Below are 22,686 nucleotides of genomic sequence, written 5' to 3' on the forward strand. Positions count from 1 at the left end.
TATGCACTGAAACCCCTTTTCCAGCGGGGTGCTCCCACCCCTCAGGGCCACCACGCTTCCCCCCCCCCCTTGAAGCGCGGGCTGCGCTCCCCACAGCCGTTGGCGGGCGGCTCCGCGTCACGTGACCCCCCCCTTAGAGGGCCGGACGCGCCGCTGCCCTCCCCTCTCCCCCCCGTCACGTGACGCGGCGGAGGGGCCGGGCTCCCCCCCCGGCACGTGACCGCCATGGAGGCGGGGGCGGGGAGGGCGCGAGGCCGCCTCCTCCCCCCGAGCCCGCCCCCGCCCCCGCCCCCCGCCCCCCGCCCGCTCCCTGCGCTCCTGAGGCGGCGGCGGCGCAGCCCGGGCTCCGCGGCGCCCCAGCCGGCCGGCGGAGGGGTGGGGGGGGGGGAAAAGCCATGGACTGAGCGGCACCATGGGCGCCAAGGAGTCCCGCATCGGCTTCCTCAGCTACGACGAGGCCTTGCGGAGGGGTGAGGGCGAACGGCAACCGGAGACGTGTGTGTGTGGGGGGGCGGCGGCGGCGGCGGGCCGGGGCCTGAGGGGACCGGGAAGGGGCGGGGGGGGGGGGGCCCGGGGCTGTCAGCGGCGCCGTGACAGAGCCGCCGGAGCCGGCGCTGCGCCTCGCGCTCCCTCCGCGCCCCTTTTATTTTATTTTTATTTTTATTTTATTAGGGGGGAGGTACTGGGGACCGGTGAGGGAGCAGCCGCCACCGGGAGGACCCCCCCAGGGTCTCCTTGCAGCCGGGCGGGGGCTCCGCTGGCACCGGCCGGGCCCCGCGGCCTCGCCTCCGCCTGTCAGCCGCCGGGGGCCGGGCCGTACCGGGCCGTAGTGAGCTGTACCGAGCCGTACCGGGCCGTACGGGGCTGTACCGGGCCGTACCGGGCTCCTCGCGTTTGGCCGCGGCGAGGAGCGCGCCCCTGCGGCCGCCGGCTGGGAGGGAGCCGCGGTTCCCGTGCGCGGTGCTCCCCGAGCCGGGAGGAACCGGGGGTGGGGGGGGGGGGGGCCGTAAACAAGCGCGGGGCCGAGCCCCGAGCTGCGCCCGGTGCCGGGAGCCAAGGACAAAGAGGGCCCGGGGAGCTTGGATGCCAGGAGGGTTTTTTTTTTTTCCGTCGTCCTCGGCCTGTGGGGCGGTGCGGAGCGCTCCGGCAGCTCACCTGGGCCGGGGTCGGAGCGCCCGTGGAATGGGGGAGCGGCCCCTCGGGGGGCTGCGGGCACACCAGAAGCGTCTGGGGGCTGCCGAGGGAGAGCTGGGAGGAAACACCCAGCGATAACTGGGAGAGAAACGGAGTGGTGTGACATGGGATGGTGATCTGTTGTTTTTTTTTAATATTATTATTTTTTATTTCGATATTTTTTTAAATGGTGGAGGCAGCGAGGGATGCCATGTCAAGTAGGAAATGGAACAACGTATTCTAAACGCTGTCAAGCAGAGGAAACAAATGTGGTTCAAACTCCTTTTTCATTACAGGTTTCAGCCATAGCAGCCCCAAAGAATTTCGCTTCTAGAGAAAGCACATGAAGTTTCAAAAAACATAGACGTGTGTTTTTAGAGGAGCTGGAGTCATAAACATAGTTTGGGAGAGATGCGAAATTGAATGCAGTCATTCAGTCAAGTTTCATATTCCGAAGTTCATAAATAAGAAAAATTAAATGCCTGGAATTTAAAGTTAGATTTAAACTCATATTCTGCCTCTAGGAAGCTAATCTGGGAGCTTTCATAGGGAAGACTTTACTTGACATCAAAGTAAGATTGATTTTGAAGTTATTTATAATTTTCTTGCACAGTGAATGTTATTTCTCTTTAGTGTTTTTCTATCTCTGCGAAGCTTTTAATACTGTTTTTCTGCAGGAGAGCAGAAAGGTTGGTTTAGGCCCTGGTATAAATTGATGTTTTACTAAATAACAGCGTTGTTTACTTAACCAGTGAATTGTTGTACATATAAAACAGGCTGGTTATCAAAGCGTTGTTTGTTGGGGCCATTCTTGCTTGCACAGAACTGTGCTGGTGCTTGTGGTACTTCTGTGGACACAAGCAGCAAATGATGATAATAGATAAACGTACACATTATTAAAGCAAAAACAAAGCTCTGTATATTTACATCCCATTAGATGGATGGAGCTTTTCTGACATTGTGTCCCGGTTATTAAATGCTGACTAGTTTTCTATTAAGTGATACACAAATTCACCCCGTGGAATGAGTGGTGGTTACCTGTGTTTATAGAAGCAGTGTTCATTCAGAATGCTGTGCTCCTTTTTTGAGATGCTTTCAGTTGTTCAGAATAACAAAATGCAAGGCTGGTTCTGTAAGCTTCAGGAATTAAGGCTGACTCTTTAAGTTATGAATGGAAGCAATTTTACCATAATTTCGAGAATAACCCAAGGGAGTGAAGGTGAGGAGGGTTTTTGTGGTTAAACACTCACAATATAAATGACTAGCTAGAACATAACTTCTGTTCAAAGAGATGAAAACGTGAGGGCAGCCTGGTATTATCGGCCTTGTTCACCCTGGAGCGTGAGATAGTGCTGTGATTTTTTTCATCACTGTTGTTATTTTTTGCCCATCATCACAGACAGCTGACTGCAGTGTGGATGATGCAGCCGTGTGGATGCGCCCGATGAAGTTGTCTTGTGTCCCCCCAGGGCAGCTCCCGCTGCTGGTCTCCTTTTTCTCTCCTGCCCTGTAAAATCTTTGTCTGGTTGTGTAGCTTGGGAGTGAAACGTAAGGGCGACTATTTGGACATCTCTTCTTACGAATATTGCTGAGTTATCATCATCTTATTTACAGTTGCCAGGGGCACAGCTTTGCCTCTTGTTGTGGGGAAGATAAAGGTTTTGAGCTTGTTCTGATCCCTGTTTGGAGTTCTGCCTGGCCCTCAGACCTCTGGCTGAGGCTCACTTCTTTGTAAGGAGATGAAATTCACGGACAGGTTGTTAGAGGTGAAGTAAGTGCTTTGTTCCAAGTCATGCATAAGGTAATCGGTTATTTCATCAAACTCAGTTTGTAATGGCATAAACTGTCAACCTGGCTCATGGCTTTGTTGCTTCTTTCTTAGCCCAAGGTCCAAGAGCATCTTTTTTTCCTGGGGCAGTGCTCACGTCAGCTCGGTCAGTATCCCTTTTGGTTCGGAGCCTTCTCCAGCGCGTGCCTCTCGTTTCTGCCCCCGCTTCTTTCACCAGGCTGTCTGGCTGCTCGCTCCTCCTGAGATTGCCCAGCGCGAGGCCTTATCTTACACGGAGGAGGTAGTTCTCCGAAGCCTGCCTTATCTTCCACTTGTTCTGCTGGCAGCCTTAAAGGGCTGTGTTTGGGAAATGTGACTTTATAAAGGAACTTTATTGCTGTAGCTACAGTGCAGCAGGTCTGCTGCGTTGTATATACAATGCTTTAATAAGGATTCCTCAGGAAAGAGGTGGGTACGTGGTATTAACTGATGGCTGGTTTATGCTGGATCCCTGAGGACTGCATTCTCCAGTCACTGTTAACACATCTTGCTTAGGTAACTTTTAAAATATAATCACAGACTCAGACCATACATTTATGAAGGTATTTGAAAATTATGAGATGATAGAAATCAAAGTTTCTGTGAATGCTGCTTCGAGAAAGCAGGTCATGCTAACTTGGGCTATTTTCAGCTTATGTATGCTAAATATTCAGTCAGGTAACCACTTAAACAAAAGAAGTGTCAACGAATAGTCATGGATCTGTAAGATTTGTGCTGGGAAGGAGGGCTGGGTTTTTCTTCTGCTCAAAGCAAGGTAAAACTGCTGTTGGGTGTATGCTGGGATGGAGGAAGGGGGAACTGCAACGACAGCAGCGTGGCCAAGGAGTGTAGCACTGGGAGAAACGAATGGCTGTGGATAGGTCTGTTCCATTGTGCTTTGAGTTTTGTGCACAATGATCCTTGAGAAAAAGAAAACAAATAGCCTCATAGTCCAGAAGAGTGCGTGCACTTCGTGTGCCCATTCAGATTGGGGCAGGACAGCCAGGTGTGTCAGCTTCACGGGATTTGCCTCTGGTCATGAAATGGGGCTTTTTATTACTCCTGACTTTGAAATGATCTTTTAAAATCCCAGATGCATTTTTAGGAAAAATTAAGAGAGAACTGTTCTTGTGGTTTATTCTCTTCTTTTTCTGTATTCCATGAAGGCAGGTGTTGTTCTTTCTTTTCTCCCATATCTGAAAAACAGTGCTTGAGCAGCACAGGTAGGCAGGCATTCTGCTGTTTTCCAGGACACACCATGCTCAGGGGGTATAAACCTGTGTCCTGTTTGAGGAGCTTTGAGTTTTCAGGTACTTGTGATGAAGATGCCTAGATCCCTTTCAGCTTCCTTTCTTTCCTCCTTTTAGCTATCAGAATTAATGGGATCCACTGCTGAGCCTGCCTAGATTCAGGGAGACTTGTGTCAGCCAGTATCTGCTGGCTTTAGGGCTCTGCTGTATGATTAAGGCAGGTATGAGCGCACAGCTTCACGCTTCCTGTTTATAAATCTGCGAGGAGCTGCTCCATCCCCAGAGCAGTAATTATTTCACAGCTTCGGCATTCAGCTCTGATGCTTCTTTTGGGAGGGTACCTCAGTAGTCCTAGCTGAACGTATAATGAGATGCACAAGTGACTTGAGGAATTTGACTTAAACTTCCACAAGTTGTTACCAGAAGTGAGTTTTTTTTACCTGTAATTCTTCAGCTAAATTGCAGTGACCTCTTTACTTTCTTCCTTATTTCAGCTTCCAAGTTGAGAGTGGTTTTCAGCCTCATCTTAAACATGTACCCAGGTTACGTACTTCTGGAAATGAGGAACATTTGCACAGTGAACTTCAGGCAACTAACAGTGTCTCCTTTCCTGGGATGCCTTTTGTGGTCTTTAGGAGAATTTACGAAATATCAGAATGTAATTCATTAGAGTGAATGCTGCGGTCCTGAAGGAGCTGATGTGTGTACCTTCTTTGTAGGACTTTGCTTGTTCTCTGATGGTTCCCAAGCACGGTGGCAGTAACCTGGAGAGTAAACGCTCAGGGGCTGGGTGTGCACACAGCAATGAAGGCTGATAAAATAGGATTTAAGAGTGCAGGCATTTTATAAACAAGAAGTGGTTGAACATCGTTAAGGAAAAAGCCCTCAAAACTTTTAATTTTGATTCAGTACGTGTTGGGAATTCTCTAGTTTCACACTTTAACGGATGAAATGTGCCTCTAAATAATAGCAGTCTCATAATATCAGCTGCATTGCATAGATCCTGTCAGCATGTTACTAGAGACTCAAATCAAAGCGGTCAGGAAGGCTGCCAAATGAACGTAAATAGATAATATCATTTCAGCCATGGTGGCTGGGAGCTGAGGGATAAGCTGGACAAATCCACGTTTTGAGTGTTGAACAGCTTGGTATAAGCTAAAAGTTTGCTATCAGAAAATTATAGCCATAATGTATTTTCTTACATTGACACTGTCAATTAAAATGGACCACTGGAAACATTTTTGGTTTGTTTTATAGAACACATGCCTATATCTCATTGTTCGTACAGCTCCGGGTTATTCTGCTTTGTCTTACGTTTTGATCAATGAAATCAGGTTATTCACGGTCAGCTCTTCCTTGTCAGTTTCTGGTTGTAACTTTCTTGAGTAACAGCAGAGATTTGTTTTTTTTTTTTAAGGCAAGCCCAGAGAGACTGTTGAACTTTCATCCTTTCAGGTTTTCAAGACCTGCCTGGACAAAGCCTTCTGCAGTCTGCGCTGAGTTGAGTGTTGACTTGGTTTTAAGCACCAGGCTGAACCAGGTGACCTCTGAGATGCTTCCCAACCTGGTAGATTCAGTGAAATATTTCTGTTCATTTTGAATTTTCTAAAGCCTTGTTTTTATGCAGTATAAATTCAGGGTCCTGAATCTACCTGACAGTGTCCTAGAGAGATGATAAAATAAGACAAAAATAGAAACTAAGAACCTTTTCAAAATGACACGAAGCATTTCTAATGAAATGTGAAAGACCAAAAGAAAAGTGGAGGGGGACACTACTTGAGTCCTGCTGTACTTGACCTGTACCAGTGTCAGGCTCCCTGGCTGCTGGCACTCTGCAAGAAATCAGTAAAACAACCCACATTCCCTTACTCCTTCTCAAAAGGAAGCCAGCTTACTGTCTCATTTCATAAAATAAGTGTGGCGTTCAGTTCCTTAGTACTCAAAAAAATGGAATCACATTCAAAAAGCGGGCCTGTGAAGGTATGACAAGCTTTGTGAGAGTAAAAGAGAACACAGCATTAGCAAGTTGTGATCAGGTGAAACATGGTCTGTCTATTTAATTCTATAAATTAAGATTAAACAACTGCTACTTTGTGATAGGACTGATTTTGATTTTTCTGTAATTGAAAGAAGAAGCAGACGTTACTAGTATCTGTCATTTTTAAATGACAGAACATCTGAAAATTGAGTGTATATTTATATATATTGTTAGAATGTGAATTCATTAATTCATTCTAAATAATTTGGTATAAGGCGAGTGTCAGGTAGGTCTAATGAGCGCTATATCCTAGAGGTCTTATGGCACAGCAGTTATTTGTAAAATAATCCTGCTTTTATTTCTTCTTGGATTTTGGCCCAGGAAGAAATCCCAGATACAGTGAACATAGAGAAAGGAATGGAGGAAGTGTAGAACAAGCGTTGTGTTTCCAAATACTGGAAGGCGGTGTGTGTTTCCTTTTTATTTCCTCCCTGGTGCTTTAGCAATAGTCTACTAGTTTCCAAAGATGTGCCGAGCGGGGAGCTGAGCATCCACCCGGCCCTGCTGGGCTGGGCAGGCGCTGAGCTCCCAAGGGAGCTGTTCTGCTGCCTCACTGCTATTCACTGAGGACTGCGGTGCTCCAAGTGCACCAAGAGGTGTTTGGGACCTCACAGAGCAGGTACTTAGGGAAGTGAAGTTGTGTCCTCAATGAGCAGAAGCGGTGTGAGTTGTTCTGCCTGTCCTTGACCGGTGATTCTTCACCCTTGCAACGAGGGGCGTGTTTGCTGTCCTCTTCCTTACTGCACCCCAGGGATTGCAGCACCAGCTGCTGGTCGTAACCGATGGCATTACTTTGACCAACACGTGGGGCTCAGTGGAGGCTATGTTGCAGCACGTGGCATTTGATTTTGGGTGCCCTATCTCTCTCGAGGTGAGCTCCAGTGAGGCAGTGATGGACAGCTGGGCTAAGCAAGGCACGTTGGGTGGGATGGGAAGTGTGCTGAGGGCATCTCTGCGAGTCTTCAGGCTCTGCCCACATGCTTTCAGAACTGCATTATACAACCTATTCTTTAGGAATCCTCATAATAAACCTGTTGTTTTCCATTTTAGGTTCCTATATAGGAAAGTAAGTTTGGGAGGTTCATTCTAAATAAGACTTTCAATTTTTCAGTATTTTTAAAACAAGTTACTTCTTAATTTGTTATATTGCTTGAAGCACTTGCTTTCTGTTTAAGTTATACTTAATCTAAATTACTGTGAATATCGGTGTGATATTTGCAGTATTGAAGAAATACAAAAAGCATCTTTAACATTTAATTTTCACATGAAAAGGTCATTTACATAATGAGACAATGAAGCCTTTGGGCAAAGATGAATGTAGAAGGAAAAATCCATTAATGTAGAATCTGCCTAAGAGTTTGAAAGGACCTAATTCACCGAAGTTTGAATACTATATTATTGCTAGCACTTACCAGAATAAAAATACCCTGCTTGCCTAACGAGTGGCAAAATCCTAATACACGTTCTGTTTTGTGCTTTCTTAAGGGACATCTTGCTTTTGTTAGCGGTGACTGTTCCTGAATAGCTTTAGTCTTTTCAGCTTAGCTGTGTAATGATACTTCGCGTTTCTTTTTTTATGTAATGAATCTTAACACCTCTGAGGAGTGGGTTTATTGCTAGCCTGCGTTTACAACTGAGCACGGTTGGCATTGGCCTTGTCGTAGGTAAGGGCATGCTTGGAAGGAGCGCGTGTCTTTTAATTGCAGTTCTATTAAATGGATGTAAAAGCCCTTCTGGGTTTCTGATTCTTAATGGGCATAAGCTGGGCTCGGATCTTGGTTTGTAACGAAATGTGTCTGCGTAGAATTTTTGTAGGGTTTCAACTAAATCTATTTAAAAACTGGTGCCAGTTATAATCAATCACAGCGTTCTTCTGTGTAGACAGTTAGGTCACTCATCATAATGGCAATAAAAACAGAAATCCTTCCGTAGTTTAGTGTAATCCTGACAGGCGGCTGAGCTCTGAGAGGTAAAGAGGTGTGCTAAATAATCTGGTAGTTGGAAAAAAAACACAATACTTTAAAAAAAAAAAAAATAGACTAACATTTGTAACAAGGCCTTCATTTGCAAAACAGAAGATGCCTGAGAAAGGTTTGGGTGATTTATAATCCAGGTGGGCTGCAGTGAGCAGGGTTCATTCTCCATTATGTATCTAACTTGATGTAAAAACAGCCAACCGAGCACAGAGTTCGTTAACACTGCCAAAGCGATAGCTGGCAGCAGGCAGGGTGGCTGGGTGTATGGAGTGCTGTGATCTCCGGGGTCCTTAAGCCCTGCTCTCCGTCCCCTTGCAGCCCGTCAGAGCACATGGCAAGCTGCCCCGAGCACAGTGCCACGTGCTGATGAGGCTAACAGCTCACTGAGCTTGTGAGCTGCTGGATTTGGGGCAAAACAGTGATATTTCTTTGGAATGGTGCTGGGAAGCTGTGGAGGATAAGAGCCTTCACCTGCGTGTTCAGGTGGAAGGTGCTGCAAACCATCGGAGCTCCTGGGAAAAGGATGCCCTGGACTGGCTGGGACAAAGGGGGAGGAAGGGGGTGGAAATATCATCTGGTTTTACACCTTGCCATGTACTTCAGTTCTGACTTTAAGGACATTCTTAACCCATTAGTGGTACGTTCTGCGTTAAAAAGGGGGTTGGCTTCTTGTCTTCGCTCCGGTTCTCTGCAGCCGCGGTCACGAGCAGGGCAGCGGGCGATGCTCTGGGGTGAGGCTATATCTATCATCCCAGTGTCGTAACGGGGCCCTTGCTACCTCCTGCCAAGGGAGAACGGAGCTGTGCTTGCCAGGGTCTTACATAACATTTATTTTGATGGTAATTTTTCTATGTTGAAGACCTTTGAAGCTGTTTCCCTTAGTCCTGGAGGTAATAGCTGGCTTCTTGGACCAATGCAAGGGTAAAGAGAAATGTGCAGCTTGGCTCTGAGTTAATTTTAGTGTAAAGCATTAACCTTTTTCTAATTCTGAGCAAATAACTGTGATGGTCATGCAACATCAGATTTTAGATGGTAGAGAAAGAGGAAAAAAATTACTCAGTGCTTAGCAGTCTTAGAGAGAAATCTTTAGAAGCAAGACTTGATGCTTCAAGAATAATGTTACAATTGTTTAGTCGGAGTTGGATCCCGTCGTTCTGGGAGGTAATGTCACCAGGCCAAAGCAGGAGGTAATTGCATTCTGCATAAAAATATCCTCACACTTCATAACACTTACTACAACCCCTTTTGATTCTTCCTCACACAAGCTGCGTTTTTATTCATGTTGCATTGATCTTTTTTTTTTCACTTGGTATTTCAGTTTTCATCCCCTCTTAGAATACAGGTATTTAGTATGGAACATACTCTTAGGTTTCCATTGTGTTTGGAATTGATATTCTTTATTTTAATTCATAGAGGTAATGGCCACGGTCAGGTTTTGTCCTGCAGCAGGCTGCTGTGGTCATGGACAGAAACACTTTAACGGGTGTATGGTGCTGTCACAGTGTAACTCTGCAAAGATCCTAAGGCTGGTTTAATTGGGTTTTTGGTGATCATTTTAAATGATCAGTGTTACTGTGTTAGTTTTCAACATTGTTACTTTGAAAATCTGAAACCTTGAAAGAAAACAAAAATTGGAAGAAGCTCAGAAACCCAAGCAGAGCAGGAAGTGCCCCATTTAGATGGGCTGTGTACATGCATAAAAAGAGCTGGAAGTGTTGGAATAATTACGAGAGCTTTAGTTTCGGTCTATAAATGAACTTGGATTCTATTTTGAATTCAATTTGAACACGAATCTATTTTGGGTGAAGAAGTGCTTCCTTTCAATCCGTGGTTCTAGTGGTTTGGTGTTGTCCAGAAATAAGATTTTTTCAGCGCTGGAAATTTCCTATTCTCATGAAGAACGTTTTCACCATGTTCTAGCTAAGTGCGATAGAGTTAAATACTGGATCTTAGTTTAGAAATTAACAAAGTGAATTTGTACTTCCTACAGCTGAAGCAGCATTTGCCTAAGAAAAGTGATTGCCAGCAGTGAGTGTGGTCGGCACAGCCTGCTCTCCGTCCTGCCAGGGTGTTAACGAAGGTGATAGCAGGGGAAAAGGAATGCAAAGTCTGCTTGCTCCCTGTTTGCCAGTCTTACAGCTAACAACATGATTTTCCTTTTCCTTAAGGAATTATAATCAATCTTTTTGCCACTGACTAATTTACCACCTTTTTTTTTGTGCGTTACCTGCAGCTCTGTCTTCTCATTGCCTTAGTTAAAGAATGGCTGTATTAATACATGGTGCTAATAATTAATTCATTTCCTAAGTAATGAGTAGATTGTGAAGCAGATGGGTTAAATAAGGAAGGAAACAACGTACAAATTCTAGTATAAAACACTGGGTAAATACCTGCAGAAGCCACAGAGTATTATAAGAATATAGATTTAAAAGGCAGAATATAAAGTATTTGATAAATATCTCTTTATATAAAGTGTTCACAGTTTATTATGTAAATGTGCTGCTTCGAGCAGAGGCAGCTGTGTCCTTGGGGATGTCTTGAGAGTCTCGGCAGAGATTCAGGGAGAGTCTCCAACTGCTGAAGCTATTCTGGGCATCGTAGCTACTTTGTATTAAGTTATTCTTACTTACAATTATTTTATTAATAAATTATTTATGATTAGCCTCTACTTTAGTGAAATAGTGGATGCTGTGGGGGGGTTCCTGACTTATCACATCAGTCTAAAGTGGTCACTGGCTGCAAAGTTACAGAAAGAAACCTGTGCAGCTGTTACCTGGGATATCTAAATATGTCGTTTCTTCCATTCTTGTGAATGTAGCGCCTTAGGAATAGAATGTATCTGGCAGTGAATACTTCTAGAGATACATCTGCACTCTGCTACCAAATCTACTTAAAACTAGCGTGGCATCTTTCAGGATAGTTCTTCAAAATGAGTCCTCAGGTGTGTGTGGGGAATTCTTAACAAGGGACACCACAGTGGGGATGGAGTTTGGAAGTGGTGAGGCTGATTTTTTTGCTGCTGTCAGTTAAAAACTGCCTCCGATTCGACTCCTGGTGTCATGCTACAGGTGTGTAGTAGGGCCCCAGCACTGGCCACGTGTTTGTTTTTGTTTTACTGCTTGACTGCCTTGGCTCCTGTCTCTGTTGGTGATTTGGGTTTTGTTTTTCAGCCTGGCGCAGATTTGCATAAAAAAAACTTGTTACGCATCCATAGCAGTGTAACAGAAGGCATAGATAATTTTGTGACCAGGCACTAAAATAGCGCAGTTTGCGTCTGAGGTTTTGTTCCACAGTTGTTTCCCCAGCAGTTGAGGATAGGAAGGATTAAAGCACAGAGCCTTCTGTTGTCCATCAGCTGAATGTGTGCGTGAACGTGTGACGTGGTCGGGGCAAAACGTGGCTTCCAGGTGAATGGTGTTTTTCTTCTAATTGTTGAGAAACAAAAACGGAGCAGGGCACAGTCTGAATCTTTTAGCATTGGTTACTTGTTGTAGCACCAACTGCTGGGCTTTACTGGAGTTGGCTCTTCTAACTGCCAAACATCTGAGTTAAATACTTGATTAAAACTATACCAGCAACTGCAAATCATAACTCCTTGCCTTTAACCTTCACTGAAGGCTAAACGAAACACTGCCCTCATGTGCACGAGTTGCAGATTCTGTTTAACTTTCAGGCTCAGGTTTTTGTTGTTTTGTGTTTTAAGGAAGTGCCACTTTATAGTATAGATGTGCGTAGAGTCTTTGGCACTGTTGAAAGAGAGAATATGAAACATTTGTTCTATCAAAGCGTATTTTTTAGCAGGGTTCTTACGTGGTGTTTGCCCTTGCACGGTTGGCATTTGCCTTAAACCTGCCTTCAGACGGCCTGTACCTGCAGACGGCAGGGCTCTCCTCGGGAGTGCTTTTGCCTTTGATTTTAATGTGCTGTTTATTCCTTGGAAAGGAGCTGTGTAATGTAATTTTGTATATCTTACCAAGCATAAACATCTAGATGATTTTCATGATGGTAATAAAGTGGAAGCAGCTTTTCCGAGTTGCGACAGAAGCCGCTCTGCTCGCCCCGGGGAACGTCAGCCGACAGTGAGCTGCCAGGAAAGCTGGCCAAGGGACAGCCCAGAAAGCAGGTTTGTTTCTTACTTAAATGGGAACAGCTAGCCGTTTTAATGCCCTTGGCTTTTGGTAGGGCCAGCAATCATTCCTCAGAAGCCGTGGCAGCCCCTCACCTTGTGGGAAGCACCCCGTGCCAGGGGGTGGCACCCCGGGATGAAGTTGGGCTGGAAGCGGCTTTGTTCTGCCGCTGAGGAGGAGTTTGCCACTTCTTTAATTGCTAAGTCATTATTTTGTCTCCAAGCCGGCAGTCAGTTGCGCCTAAATTCGTAGTAATACATATGGTAAAAGTTATTGTAATGATCCGCGGAGGTTTCTGAATTTTCAGGTTCTTTCAGCCTTCTTCTGTGGCTTATGGGGTTGGGCTGGGGAGCGTATAAAACCAAGCTCCTCTAATTCCTGAGGATATAAAATATAGCCAATAAGATTGAAGTGCTCAGATGGTGGGAGGATTATTTCACTGCTGGGGCTATTACGGAGCAATTCCTATCCCTGCTCGTCTGATGGGGAAGGTTGTCACAGAACCTGTACTGATTAGCTTTGCTTGAAGCAAACATAATCCAAATAGCAATGTGACAGTGTGTGCCCTGATGGAGATACTTTGCAGATGGATAAAACAGGCTAATAATACTTAATGGCATTCTTTTGGAGGATGGTAACTGTGAGAAGTAAGCTCTTTGAAGATTAAAAGTGTCACATAAATGCTAAGTATTCTTGTTACAGAAAATTGGCAAATCCTATTGTAATAACTAAATCTTCCGCCGCCCTCCACGCACAAGATGTTAAACCTTTGATATGCATTGTGGTTAGCTCTAATAGCACCAAGAAAAGCTTTATCCCCACCATGAGCCACTACTACCAAAAAACAAAGAACAGGTATGAGGGGAAAAAATGGATTGAATAACATGATTTTTTTTTAATATCCAAACTCTATTGCTATTGTCCTTAATTCCTGTTGCATCCTGTCACTGGAAAGTGTCATGCTAAGAGTGTCAAGTCTTCGTTGAGACACGCCGAGTAATAGGAACAATGAGATTTGTAATGTTCCGGTTGGGAACCATTCCTTACGAGGGGGTCGGTGGTTTTGTTGGGGGCAGCCTTTTGTGTCTGCCCACCCCAAATGTTCTCAAGTGGGCTCCTTTTTTTTTTTGCAGGAATGGGTGGGTGTGGACTTTGCCTTTTAAGTAGGAATGGCTGGTTCATTTATTTCAATTGTGTTTTGCAGTTCGGGCTTTTTCCCAAACATGTTTTCTGTTCACTTGTACATCTTACCTCTTTGAAGCTTTTTAGTAATTGCTTTGGTTCTTGACAACTTCATAACCGCAGCCATTGAGTCACAATAAAGACTAATGAAAAAAGTAATAAAATTTCCATGTATAACTAGGAAGAAGATTCCTGAGGGAAATATTGAGCAAGTGATTACAGGGAAGATGATTGTCTGGTTAGAGAATTATATGCCCTGTGAGTTTGATATTGAACCTGTAAAATTGTCACTTAAAAATCAAAATATTAGAATTATTAAAAGCAGAGATGGAAGTCAGAGCTTGAGGTAGGTGCATTTTGCTTGCTTTCTGAAGAATGATCGAGTGGTCTGCTGTTGGGTTTTTAACCGAGTTTCGCTTATTTTTAGTGACGAATAAATGCAGTGTTAGGCTGCTGTATGGCTGCAAATTGTTGCTTGCCTTGTGTGCTTGAGATCTGCAGGACTTTGGGGCTTTTTTTTTTTTTTTTTTTTTTTTTTTTTTTTTTTTTTAATAAAGGCACTGATGTAGCGAGCTGTCTTTTATCCAGTAGTGACTGGGGAAGTGGTAGGAATTCCCCTTCTGTTTCCTGTTCGTAGTGTATTGTGGACGTTTCGATGCTTCACATTCTGGGAAAAAGCGCCATCCCTACTAGGTATTTTGTAAGGTGCTTTAGCCAGATGAGCTCAGCGTGTCTTTATCTTCCCCTTACCTGAACTTTTTATCCTCTGTGTTTTTTTTCCTCCTGATTGTGGAGTGATTTGTTTCCTGGTTTCATTTCCAACACTGTCAATACCTTGTGGTTTGCTGTCTGACTTTTTTTTTTTTTTCTGCTCACCTGTAAACTAGAATATACAATTTCCTTTCATGTAGCCAAATGAAATATGTTCTGCTTTTGATACCTCAAGATCCCACCAGCTCCTTGGTGCTGTTGCTGCCACCTCTGCTGGTGCCCGTGGTGCTCTGCGTGTTGGTGTGAGCAGAGGTGACCAACTCACCACTCATTTCTAGCAGCCACTCCTTTCTCTTGTAAAGAGGAAAGTAAAGAAAACAGCTCAGCGTGTTGTTTCTGTGCCCAGCTTGTTACAGATTAGGTTAATTGGCTCTTGGCTGATAGCAGCCCTTGCAGATTAACTCCACCTCCTCTTGGTTCAACAACCGGGCTCCTGTCCTTCTTACAGATGGAAGCAGCTCCTTGGTGCAGGACTTTTACAGACCGGCTGAGATCACTTATAAAGCAACTGTCTGATGTAGACTAGCATTTTTATTCCTTTTGTCATCTCCATGCATTCTGTTGGATCTAGATGATCTTTAAGGTCCCTCCCCGCCCGAGCTGTGCTGTGACTGTGCGATTTTAGCGCTGAGACAATTAAGGCAAGGAGAGGTTAAGTGCCTCTTGCCTGAATGTCTCAGCATTAAAGAGCTCCAGTGCGATGCTTTTATTCCTCTTCTGCTACAACAACCAACTTCTTATGCTCTAAAAAGCTGCGTTTTATATCTCATTCTCTATCACAGCGTTTTATATAATTCTGCTTGGATTTTGAAGATGAGGGGAAGGCACATCTGTAACACAAGAATTTAAAACCCATGCATTGTGCTCACTCTCGTCACACATCACAAGCAAGGTGTCTAGTAATTACCTCATATAAGCTATAATAAAACCATTAAGCTTGACTAGCCACTACTTTTAACCTTCAGACAAGCTCCCTTCAACATTAATATTAGTTTCTTATAATGCTTGAAGTTCACGTGTGAACTGTTGCATCCTAAGCAGCAGTGCTTGCTCATAAACTTTGGTGTCCCTTCTCTTTGGTGCCTTTGTAAATCTTTAAACTTTGTAAGGGCGGTGGAGAGCGGCCGTGTGCTGAGAGGCAGGTGGGTGACTTCCAGCGGCTGTCGCGTTGGGTGCAGGTTGCTTACTGGGGCCATGCAGAGGTGCTGCTGCACAGCCCTTGTGTTCATGACCTCTGTAGTGTTCCTAGAGTTGTCTTTTTTGTTTAAAAAATTCAGATTTTAGGCAGATTTTAATGACTTTCCTGCAGTATTCGAATAAAACATACTATTGAAGTTATCTGGAAGAACTTTAAGCTAGGTTTGTTTGCCTCTGAGGATGTCCTATAGCGTTTGCGGTGTTTGTGCTTCCAGTAGTGAGACCTGACTTTGATACAACCATTTCCTTCTCTCTCTCTTTCCAAGACAGGCAATGAACAAGCACGAAGTATCGATATGAGGTGCATTTGGTTCTAACAGTCAGATTTTTATGATGACTCAATAAGATTTTACTAGTAGCTCTATAAAGGCAGCGCACTTTTTGCTGGGGTAGCTATTTCTTTCCCAGCTTGCTAAGTTTTCCGCAGGCGTTTGTTGTCTAAAGCAGGCCTCTTCAGTCTCACCTTTGTCCTGAAGTGACAGAGAGTGTGCTGCAAGTTGAACTATGCAGTACTCACATTGCATTTTATTTTTTTTTAATTCTAAAAGGAAAATTCCAAGATGACTTGGTAATAACTACATAGAGTGAAAGCATTGGAAAGAAAGGGGCGGCTCCAACACGGGACTGCCTTATTCTGTAGCTGTTTTTGGAAGGTGCTATACACATTTTTAGCTAGACAGTTGTTGGTTTAAACAAAATAATACTAGAGTTGTAAATCCATACAAACGGCATTAAGTTTAACACCATTAAACTAAAAATAACCTCAGCAATTGGGTGAGCTGAAGGTCTGCTACAATTACTGTAAGTTGCGGTGGCATTTTTAGCTGAGGTTGCACGGTTTCATTTAAACTTTATTAAACAAACTGGAGCTCGAGTATTCCCTGGAGAGCTGGATGCAACACTAATCTTCTGTTAAACTGTCTTCAGCATTGTTGGAAAGCATCCAGCCAAGGTAGCGTTAAGGAGGTTTGTATTTGCAAAGTTGCCTGGATGGAGCGACAGGCGCTGACTTCTGTTGTGGAAGAGGCAGTTTGCTTCTGCGAGGTGCTTTGGGAGCAGGCTGACTGACTCAGATACAATTTTAAGAATCAGAATGCGGTATGTTACTATTGAAACTTGCTTTTCTTATTTTAAATTCAAACCTTAGAATAAAAAGTTAGCTTCTGTAGTCATGAGGAGTGAAGAGCTAGGCGTGCGGTCCCAATTAATAGCTGCCTTGCTTCCTCTGCAGCAACACTGAGGCCGAGCCACCTGTTATTGGTAGGAACGATGAGAAGGTTTTTTTTTGCTGTGTTGACTATCGTAAAGTTATTTTAGGAAGTCTTACATGTTCTGTTTTTCCCTGTCAGGCTGTGAAAGCAGCAGCAGTGTCTGTGTGTGTGCAGGGGATGGGGCTGCTCAATGGCCTGTTTGTAGGGACAGCTCCGTCCTGGTGAGGCTGCCTTTGGAAAAAGTGAGTCTGCTCAATGCAGGACCTTAAGTCAGTGGATGAAGTGAGGTTGTTAATTGTGTTTACATCTAAATGTTGGTTTAAAAATATCTCTGTGGTCTGTGATGCTTGCTGCTGCTCAGCCACCTTTTTATCTGTTGTGCGTTGTTTTTAATAGGCGCTGATTGAACACATTTGCAGAGTTCTTGAGCAAATGTTTGAATGCCTTTCTGTAAGCCTCTCAAGACTTGAGTTGTGAAAGACAAGAGAAAATAGTCTTAAAACTCTTCCTTGTACTTCTTATTCTTTTTATTTCTCCCTTCCCCCACTCCACAAAAACTTAAATAAAAAAGTCTCCAGCGAATACACTGAAGTGCTATTAAAGGCTGCTGTGTGGAAGTGGAGGGCAGTGTTTGACATTGACCTCTTAATAATATCCATTTTACATACATAACACCTCTGACCTCGGTTGGACCGTCTATTCAGCATGGGATTTGTGCAACTGAGAGAGAAAAGAGAGCCTGCAGCCATGAGCACTCTCATTTTTATTACAGTAATAAATGTATTGCTTCTGGAAATCTTACCTTCATAATTTAAGACCTATTATTATTTCTTCTCTACAGGCTATCATGTTCTACCTCTGTGTCAAATAATTGGAAGTTTTGTATTCATGTATTTTATTTGTCTTCCAGACTTAAAGTAACCATTGATAATATCTTTGCTTTCTACTCAGCTCTGTTTCAGTCGTACTTTCATGTGCCTGGCTCTAAATGTATAATGAACTTGTTTTTGCAGAGCTTTGCAGATGATTGTAGATGGCCTGCATCAATCATTTTAATGTGTCCCAGGGAGGGAATGGAAATGATTATCTTTTCTATAATTCCATGACCTGCTCTGTATTTTCTGCGTGCAAACAATAATATTAAGTGATCTCTAGCGCTAGCAGTTTGCTTTTGAGATGTAGCACAGAGTAGCAGTATCAATTTAGCATCTCCTATTAAATGGTGTGCTGGCAGTCCTTGCTGAAGATGCTAGCAGCGTTGGGTAACATTCATCTTCCCAGCCTTCCTTTGGCCAAGCCATCCAGCAGCAGGACTCGAGGCACGTGTGGGTTTCGAGGCAGGTGGGTATGGGATGGACTCTGCAACCTGCCAGCACCGCCCAGGGAGATGCTTGCAGCAGGGGGGTGCTTGCACGGCCGTGACTCCCAGGGAGATGTGGCTTCCTTCCTCTGCTCAGGGCCATAAGGCGACACGCAGAACCTCACCGGAGCACTACGTGGTCTGCTCATGGGGCTGTTTGGTGCTAATCGCTTTGGTTTCTGTTAATACAGGTAAATTGTGTGATTATGAAAGCACAGGACTGACTGAAACAGCTTAATATTCTAGCCCATTACATATAGGCAGTTCACATTTATTGCATAAATAAAATTTTCTATTCAAACAGTTATTGGAAGTTTTAATTGGTTATGGGCTGTTGTATTTCTACATTGCCAGGATTAATATAATTAATGCTGGCAAAAAAGTAGTGCACAAGTGTATGCAAAACTGCATGTACTAAGAGGAAAAAAAAATCCTCCCCTAGTACGAATGCAACAGGGCAAATGCTGCAGTTGGTTTTGACTGCTAGTGGAAGGAAACTGCAGCTCCAACTTGAAATACATTTTGCTAGTGTTAGGATTGCATTCATGAGAAAAAATAAATGAAATTTTGGGGTGGGAGGGGATTCTTGTTACCTTCTTTATCAGAAGGCTACATACTGTGACTTTAATCAGAGCATAGTCCTACAGCTACATGGGCAAGTGGAAACACACCTAAAACACTTTTTTTTTTTTTTTTTTTTTTTTACTACAACCTGCTATATTATGAAAAATTCTAAAATTGCTCTGGAGTTGTGTACTGTTGGTGTATTGCTTGAGGCTTCACTACCAAAAGGCCTGTTCAGTGTTTCTTGAGATAACTGAGAAGTCAGTGATAGATGTCCCAGAGAAAGTTTCTACAAAACTCCAGTTTTAATGAAATTCTAAACTGTCACCAGTAACAGGAGGTATGGAAAGCCTTATTTTATTTAAACAAACAAACAACCCCAAGGCCTTAGTATTCAGGGGCACCAATATAGTATAAAATACGAGTAATTTTAATGAAGATTTTCTATGCAGCCAGGAAAGTAAACCTAAAATTTGTATAGCCACGTTATATAAGAACATTGATAATGGCATGATGCTTTATTAAGTAGCTATGTTTGTTGTGTAGGCTTCAAACTTGATCTGGCAGTAAGCAATAATTAGGTTACTTGAAAGTCCACTATAATATGTGTAAAGCCGTAAGCATTTGCTTAGTTAAGGCTTTGTGTGTGTGTATGTGTGTATATATATATATTTTTTTTTTTCTTCTTTTCTTTTTGCTGAATGACCACCAAACAGATTGGATTAACTGGTAAGGAGCTCAAGAAATAAAGGGAGAAGGACCAGTGAATACAAAGTCTGTCTGCATTAAGTGCGAGTGCACCTTCATGGAAGTGCTGCCAGGCCGTATCCAGGAGCTTTGTTTGCTTTACCTTGCTGCAGCACTGGAGCTGGGAGCTTCTCCCTCTCGTTTTGTCCCCCTAGAAACACGGCAGCTTTTGTTCCTAAAGATAATGTGGTGAGAGGCTGTGCGTAAGGGTGTGAGATGGGGCGCAGGATTCAGCCCTGTGCTGTGGAGCACTTCTGGTAATTCCTTGCACAGGTTTGGGACAGAGCTGCTCCGCGAGGTTGTTTTTTTTTTTTTTGGCAGAATTGTTGTTTTGCTGTCCGTCTCCTCAATTCAGAAGAGGCCAGGGGTGTGGAGGGCATCACTTCAGGTTGTAAATAGCATATCGGGGAGTCTGCTTCCAATTAGGGAGGAAAGCCCTGGAAGAAGGCTTTAACTGGCATGCCTACCAAAGTGTTTGAGCATTCGTTAAAACATCATACTTGGAGAAATAAAGAAAATAAATGATTCCATGGACACAGTAATGTGAAATGGAGAAAGTCAAATACCATACATGCCAGGTAGCAGTAGTATACCAACCTTCTTTTCCCATGTAAGTAAAGTATGTTTATTTTCCTAAAACAAGATGTAATAGTAACTGTGGGTTAGGCTTGGGGCTTATTTCTTTCTTAGATCCTTGTTTGTTTGTGTTTTTTTTTTTTTCTTTCCTGGTAAAAGGTACCCAGAATACCAAATAAAATTTGAGAAGAAACATGCCCCAAACTCTGTTTTTACACACTACCGTAAAGGCAAGACCCCACTCTGTTTCAGTGTCGATGGGGGTTAAAATCAAGGAGGAATGTTCCAACATAGTTTGCTTCTTACGGAAGGGTTTTCCTTTTGATGAATGAATTAATTGAAATGCGGACGTTTTGAAGGGAACTCTGGATTAAGTCCTGAAGCGCTCTGTTTTATTTTGGCTGGCAAAAAGCCGGACAAGCTTCTGGCTGTGTCGGAGTTGCCCCGTCTGGCTGGTTATATCAAGGGAAGGAAAATGCCTTGCTATAAATACAGCGCAGGGGCTGTCACGGGCAGCATCGCTGCATTGCCTTTGGGCTGCTAAATGCTCTTCTGCAGTACGTGGGAACCATTGTGGGATCCAGGCCGTGGCGTGTCATGCTCTGCAGCCTGATTTTGATGAAGTATTTGTTTTGTTCAGTGAGATACCTCTCAAGTATACAGCACGCTTGTGGACCTAGAGTCATTCTTTGCCTCGCTCAGAGCTGCTTAACCAGGTTGTTAGAAAGTCGCTTTGTGCTCGGAAAGTAGGAAGGCAGGGACTGCTTTTCAGGACAGTCATGCAAGTATAAAGGGCATCTTTTCAAACTTTCCACCTTTAGTTTGTGAAGACGTTTGAACGGGTTTTAGCTGGTAATCAGACTTTGACTGTGCAAGGAAGTCTTAGGTGGAGAACTACATTTAGTCCAAACTAGCACTGCTGTTCAATTCAGGCTTTGCTATACTATCTTGTAAGCCTGTAAATGGTGATTACTTATTTTTTCTACAGAAAGATAGACTGGTTGCTAGATGAGGCTGTTTGAAGCATGCTGCTGGAGGTGCTCTTCATAATATTCACTACAGTTGGTTACAGATCATTTCTCTGGCTTACATGCAACATAAAATTGATCATAAAGCTAGCTTATTTTCCTTCTGTGTGACAATAACGGTGCTTAATTTAGAACAAATTATAATACATTATTGTAGTCAAAGAAAACAGGCAGTGAACTGTTGCAGTAGTTGATGTTAACTTTAGTTCTACCCCAATTCTCTTTTTTTGGGGGCAGATTATTAGATCTCATTTTCCAGTAGTTGAATTTTTCCACTATCTGGGTGAGCTCATGCATTTAATTCGTCTGATCTTTTATTTTTACTATAAATATAACATGTACGGGATCGAGAGTCCTTGAGGTGTTACATTTCTATGACATCTTTATTGACCAAATCTTTTTTTTCCTCTTAATACAGTTACGGACATAGAGCTGAAGCGACTGAAAGATGCTTTCAAGAGAACTTGTGGACTCTCATACTATATGACCCAACAATGCTTCATCAGGGAAGTTCTTGGTGATGGAGTCCCTCCAAAAGTTGCTGAGGTAATCTATAAACTTTTCTGGAGAGATGTATGTGGTTGATACTCTATACCTTAGACGTGCACACACAGATATGCCTGTGCAGAAACAAGCAGATTTAATTCCTTTCAATTTTTCATCCAATATTACAGTGTGTGTTCTCTAAATGAAGGTAACGTTCCAGACTTGGATCATGAGCTGTCACTGATGTGTGCTTGATTGTGTCATTGCTTGAGACTCATCTAATAGGTGGCAAATGACTTCAAAGTAAATCTAGGTATCCAGATGTAGATTTGGGGAAGTGAAAAATTGGGAAGTTTTAACTCTCTCTATGAAACTATTACAGTAGAGGATTTTATTTACTCTGGAGCCGAGCATGCTGTTGGTTTCTCTGAGATTCCAGAGGCTTTTACTATGTTTTCTAAAGTGCAGATTAATCTTTACAAGCTCTCAGAAATAATTTTGTGTATTTTAAAGATATATAAATGAACTGGACGGTAACCAGAACCAAAATATGCTACATAAGTATAAATAATGTGTGTGTGTATATATATATATATGTATGTATAAATACATGTGTATATATATAAAATAAAAATAGTGATACCATCCTGCACATGTGCTTTGAAAAAAAAAAAAAAAAAAAAACACTTTTCATAGAGTTGTCTATATTTTGAGAGAGAAATTAAAATATTGTTCAGGGAAGAATAAGATTAGCCAGACCTTTCAAATGATATTTTGCTCCGTGTCATTTCTAATCACAGCTTCTATTTCTGGTATCTTCAGTGTTATTGACCTCACAGGCAGCGTGCAAGTCTCTCAGTTTTATTTAGGTAATGTGCATAGTGAGGTGTGTGTTGCAAAAGGTTTAACACTGTATTAGAGGGTTTCTTTTTTCTAAGCTTAATGTTTTCTCTGTTCTCTTTTCTTTTTTTCCCTAAGTATTGACAAAGAGGATATTACTTGCTTCTTCAGTATATTTGGCAGTTTTATTTTTATGTGTGTATTCAAGCACTTAACAGGAAATACTGTAATGTGTGTTAGCACTGTCAAATTGAATGAAAGTATGAGATTTCTTGTAGCTTAAGGCAAGTGTCTTCAGTACTAGATTTGGTATATTTTGTGTGAATACATTGTTAATAGACAAAAAATAAAAA

The 22,686-nt window shown here is 43.1% G+C and overlaps 1 protein-coding gene across 2 annotated transcripts in view; it reads left to right on the forward strand.

Annotated features, from left to right (window-relative positions):
• Positions 1 to 388: 388 nt before the first annotated feature.
• Positions 389 to 22,686, forward strand: part of USP32 (ubiquitin specific peptidase 32) — a 73,550-nt gene continuing 51,252 nt past the window's right edge. For both annotated transcript variants that reach the window (XM_032200633.1, XM_032200634.1), the window contains exons 1-2: positions 389 to 470; positions 21,426 to 21,553. In XM_032200633.1, coding sequence (XP_032056524.1) covers positions 413 to 470; positions 21,426 to 21,553 — 186 coding nt within the window. In that variant the 5' untranslated portion in view covers positions 389 to 412. The remainder of the gene's footprint in view (positions 471 to 21,425; positions 21,554 to 22,686) is intronic.

The sequence above is a fragment of the Aythya fuligula genome, chromosome 20 (assembly GCF_009819795.1).
Source record: "Aythya fuligula isolate bAytFul2 chromosome 20, bAytFul2.pri, whole genome shotgun sequence".
Lineage (NCBI taxonomy): Eukaryota > Metazoa > Chordata > Aves > Anseriformes > Anatidae > Aythya > Aythya fuligula.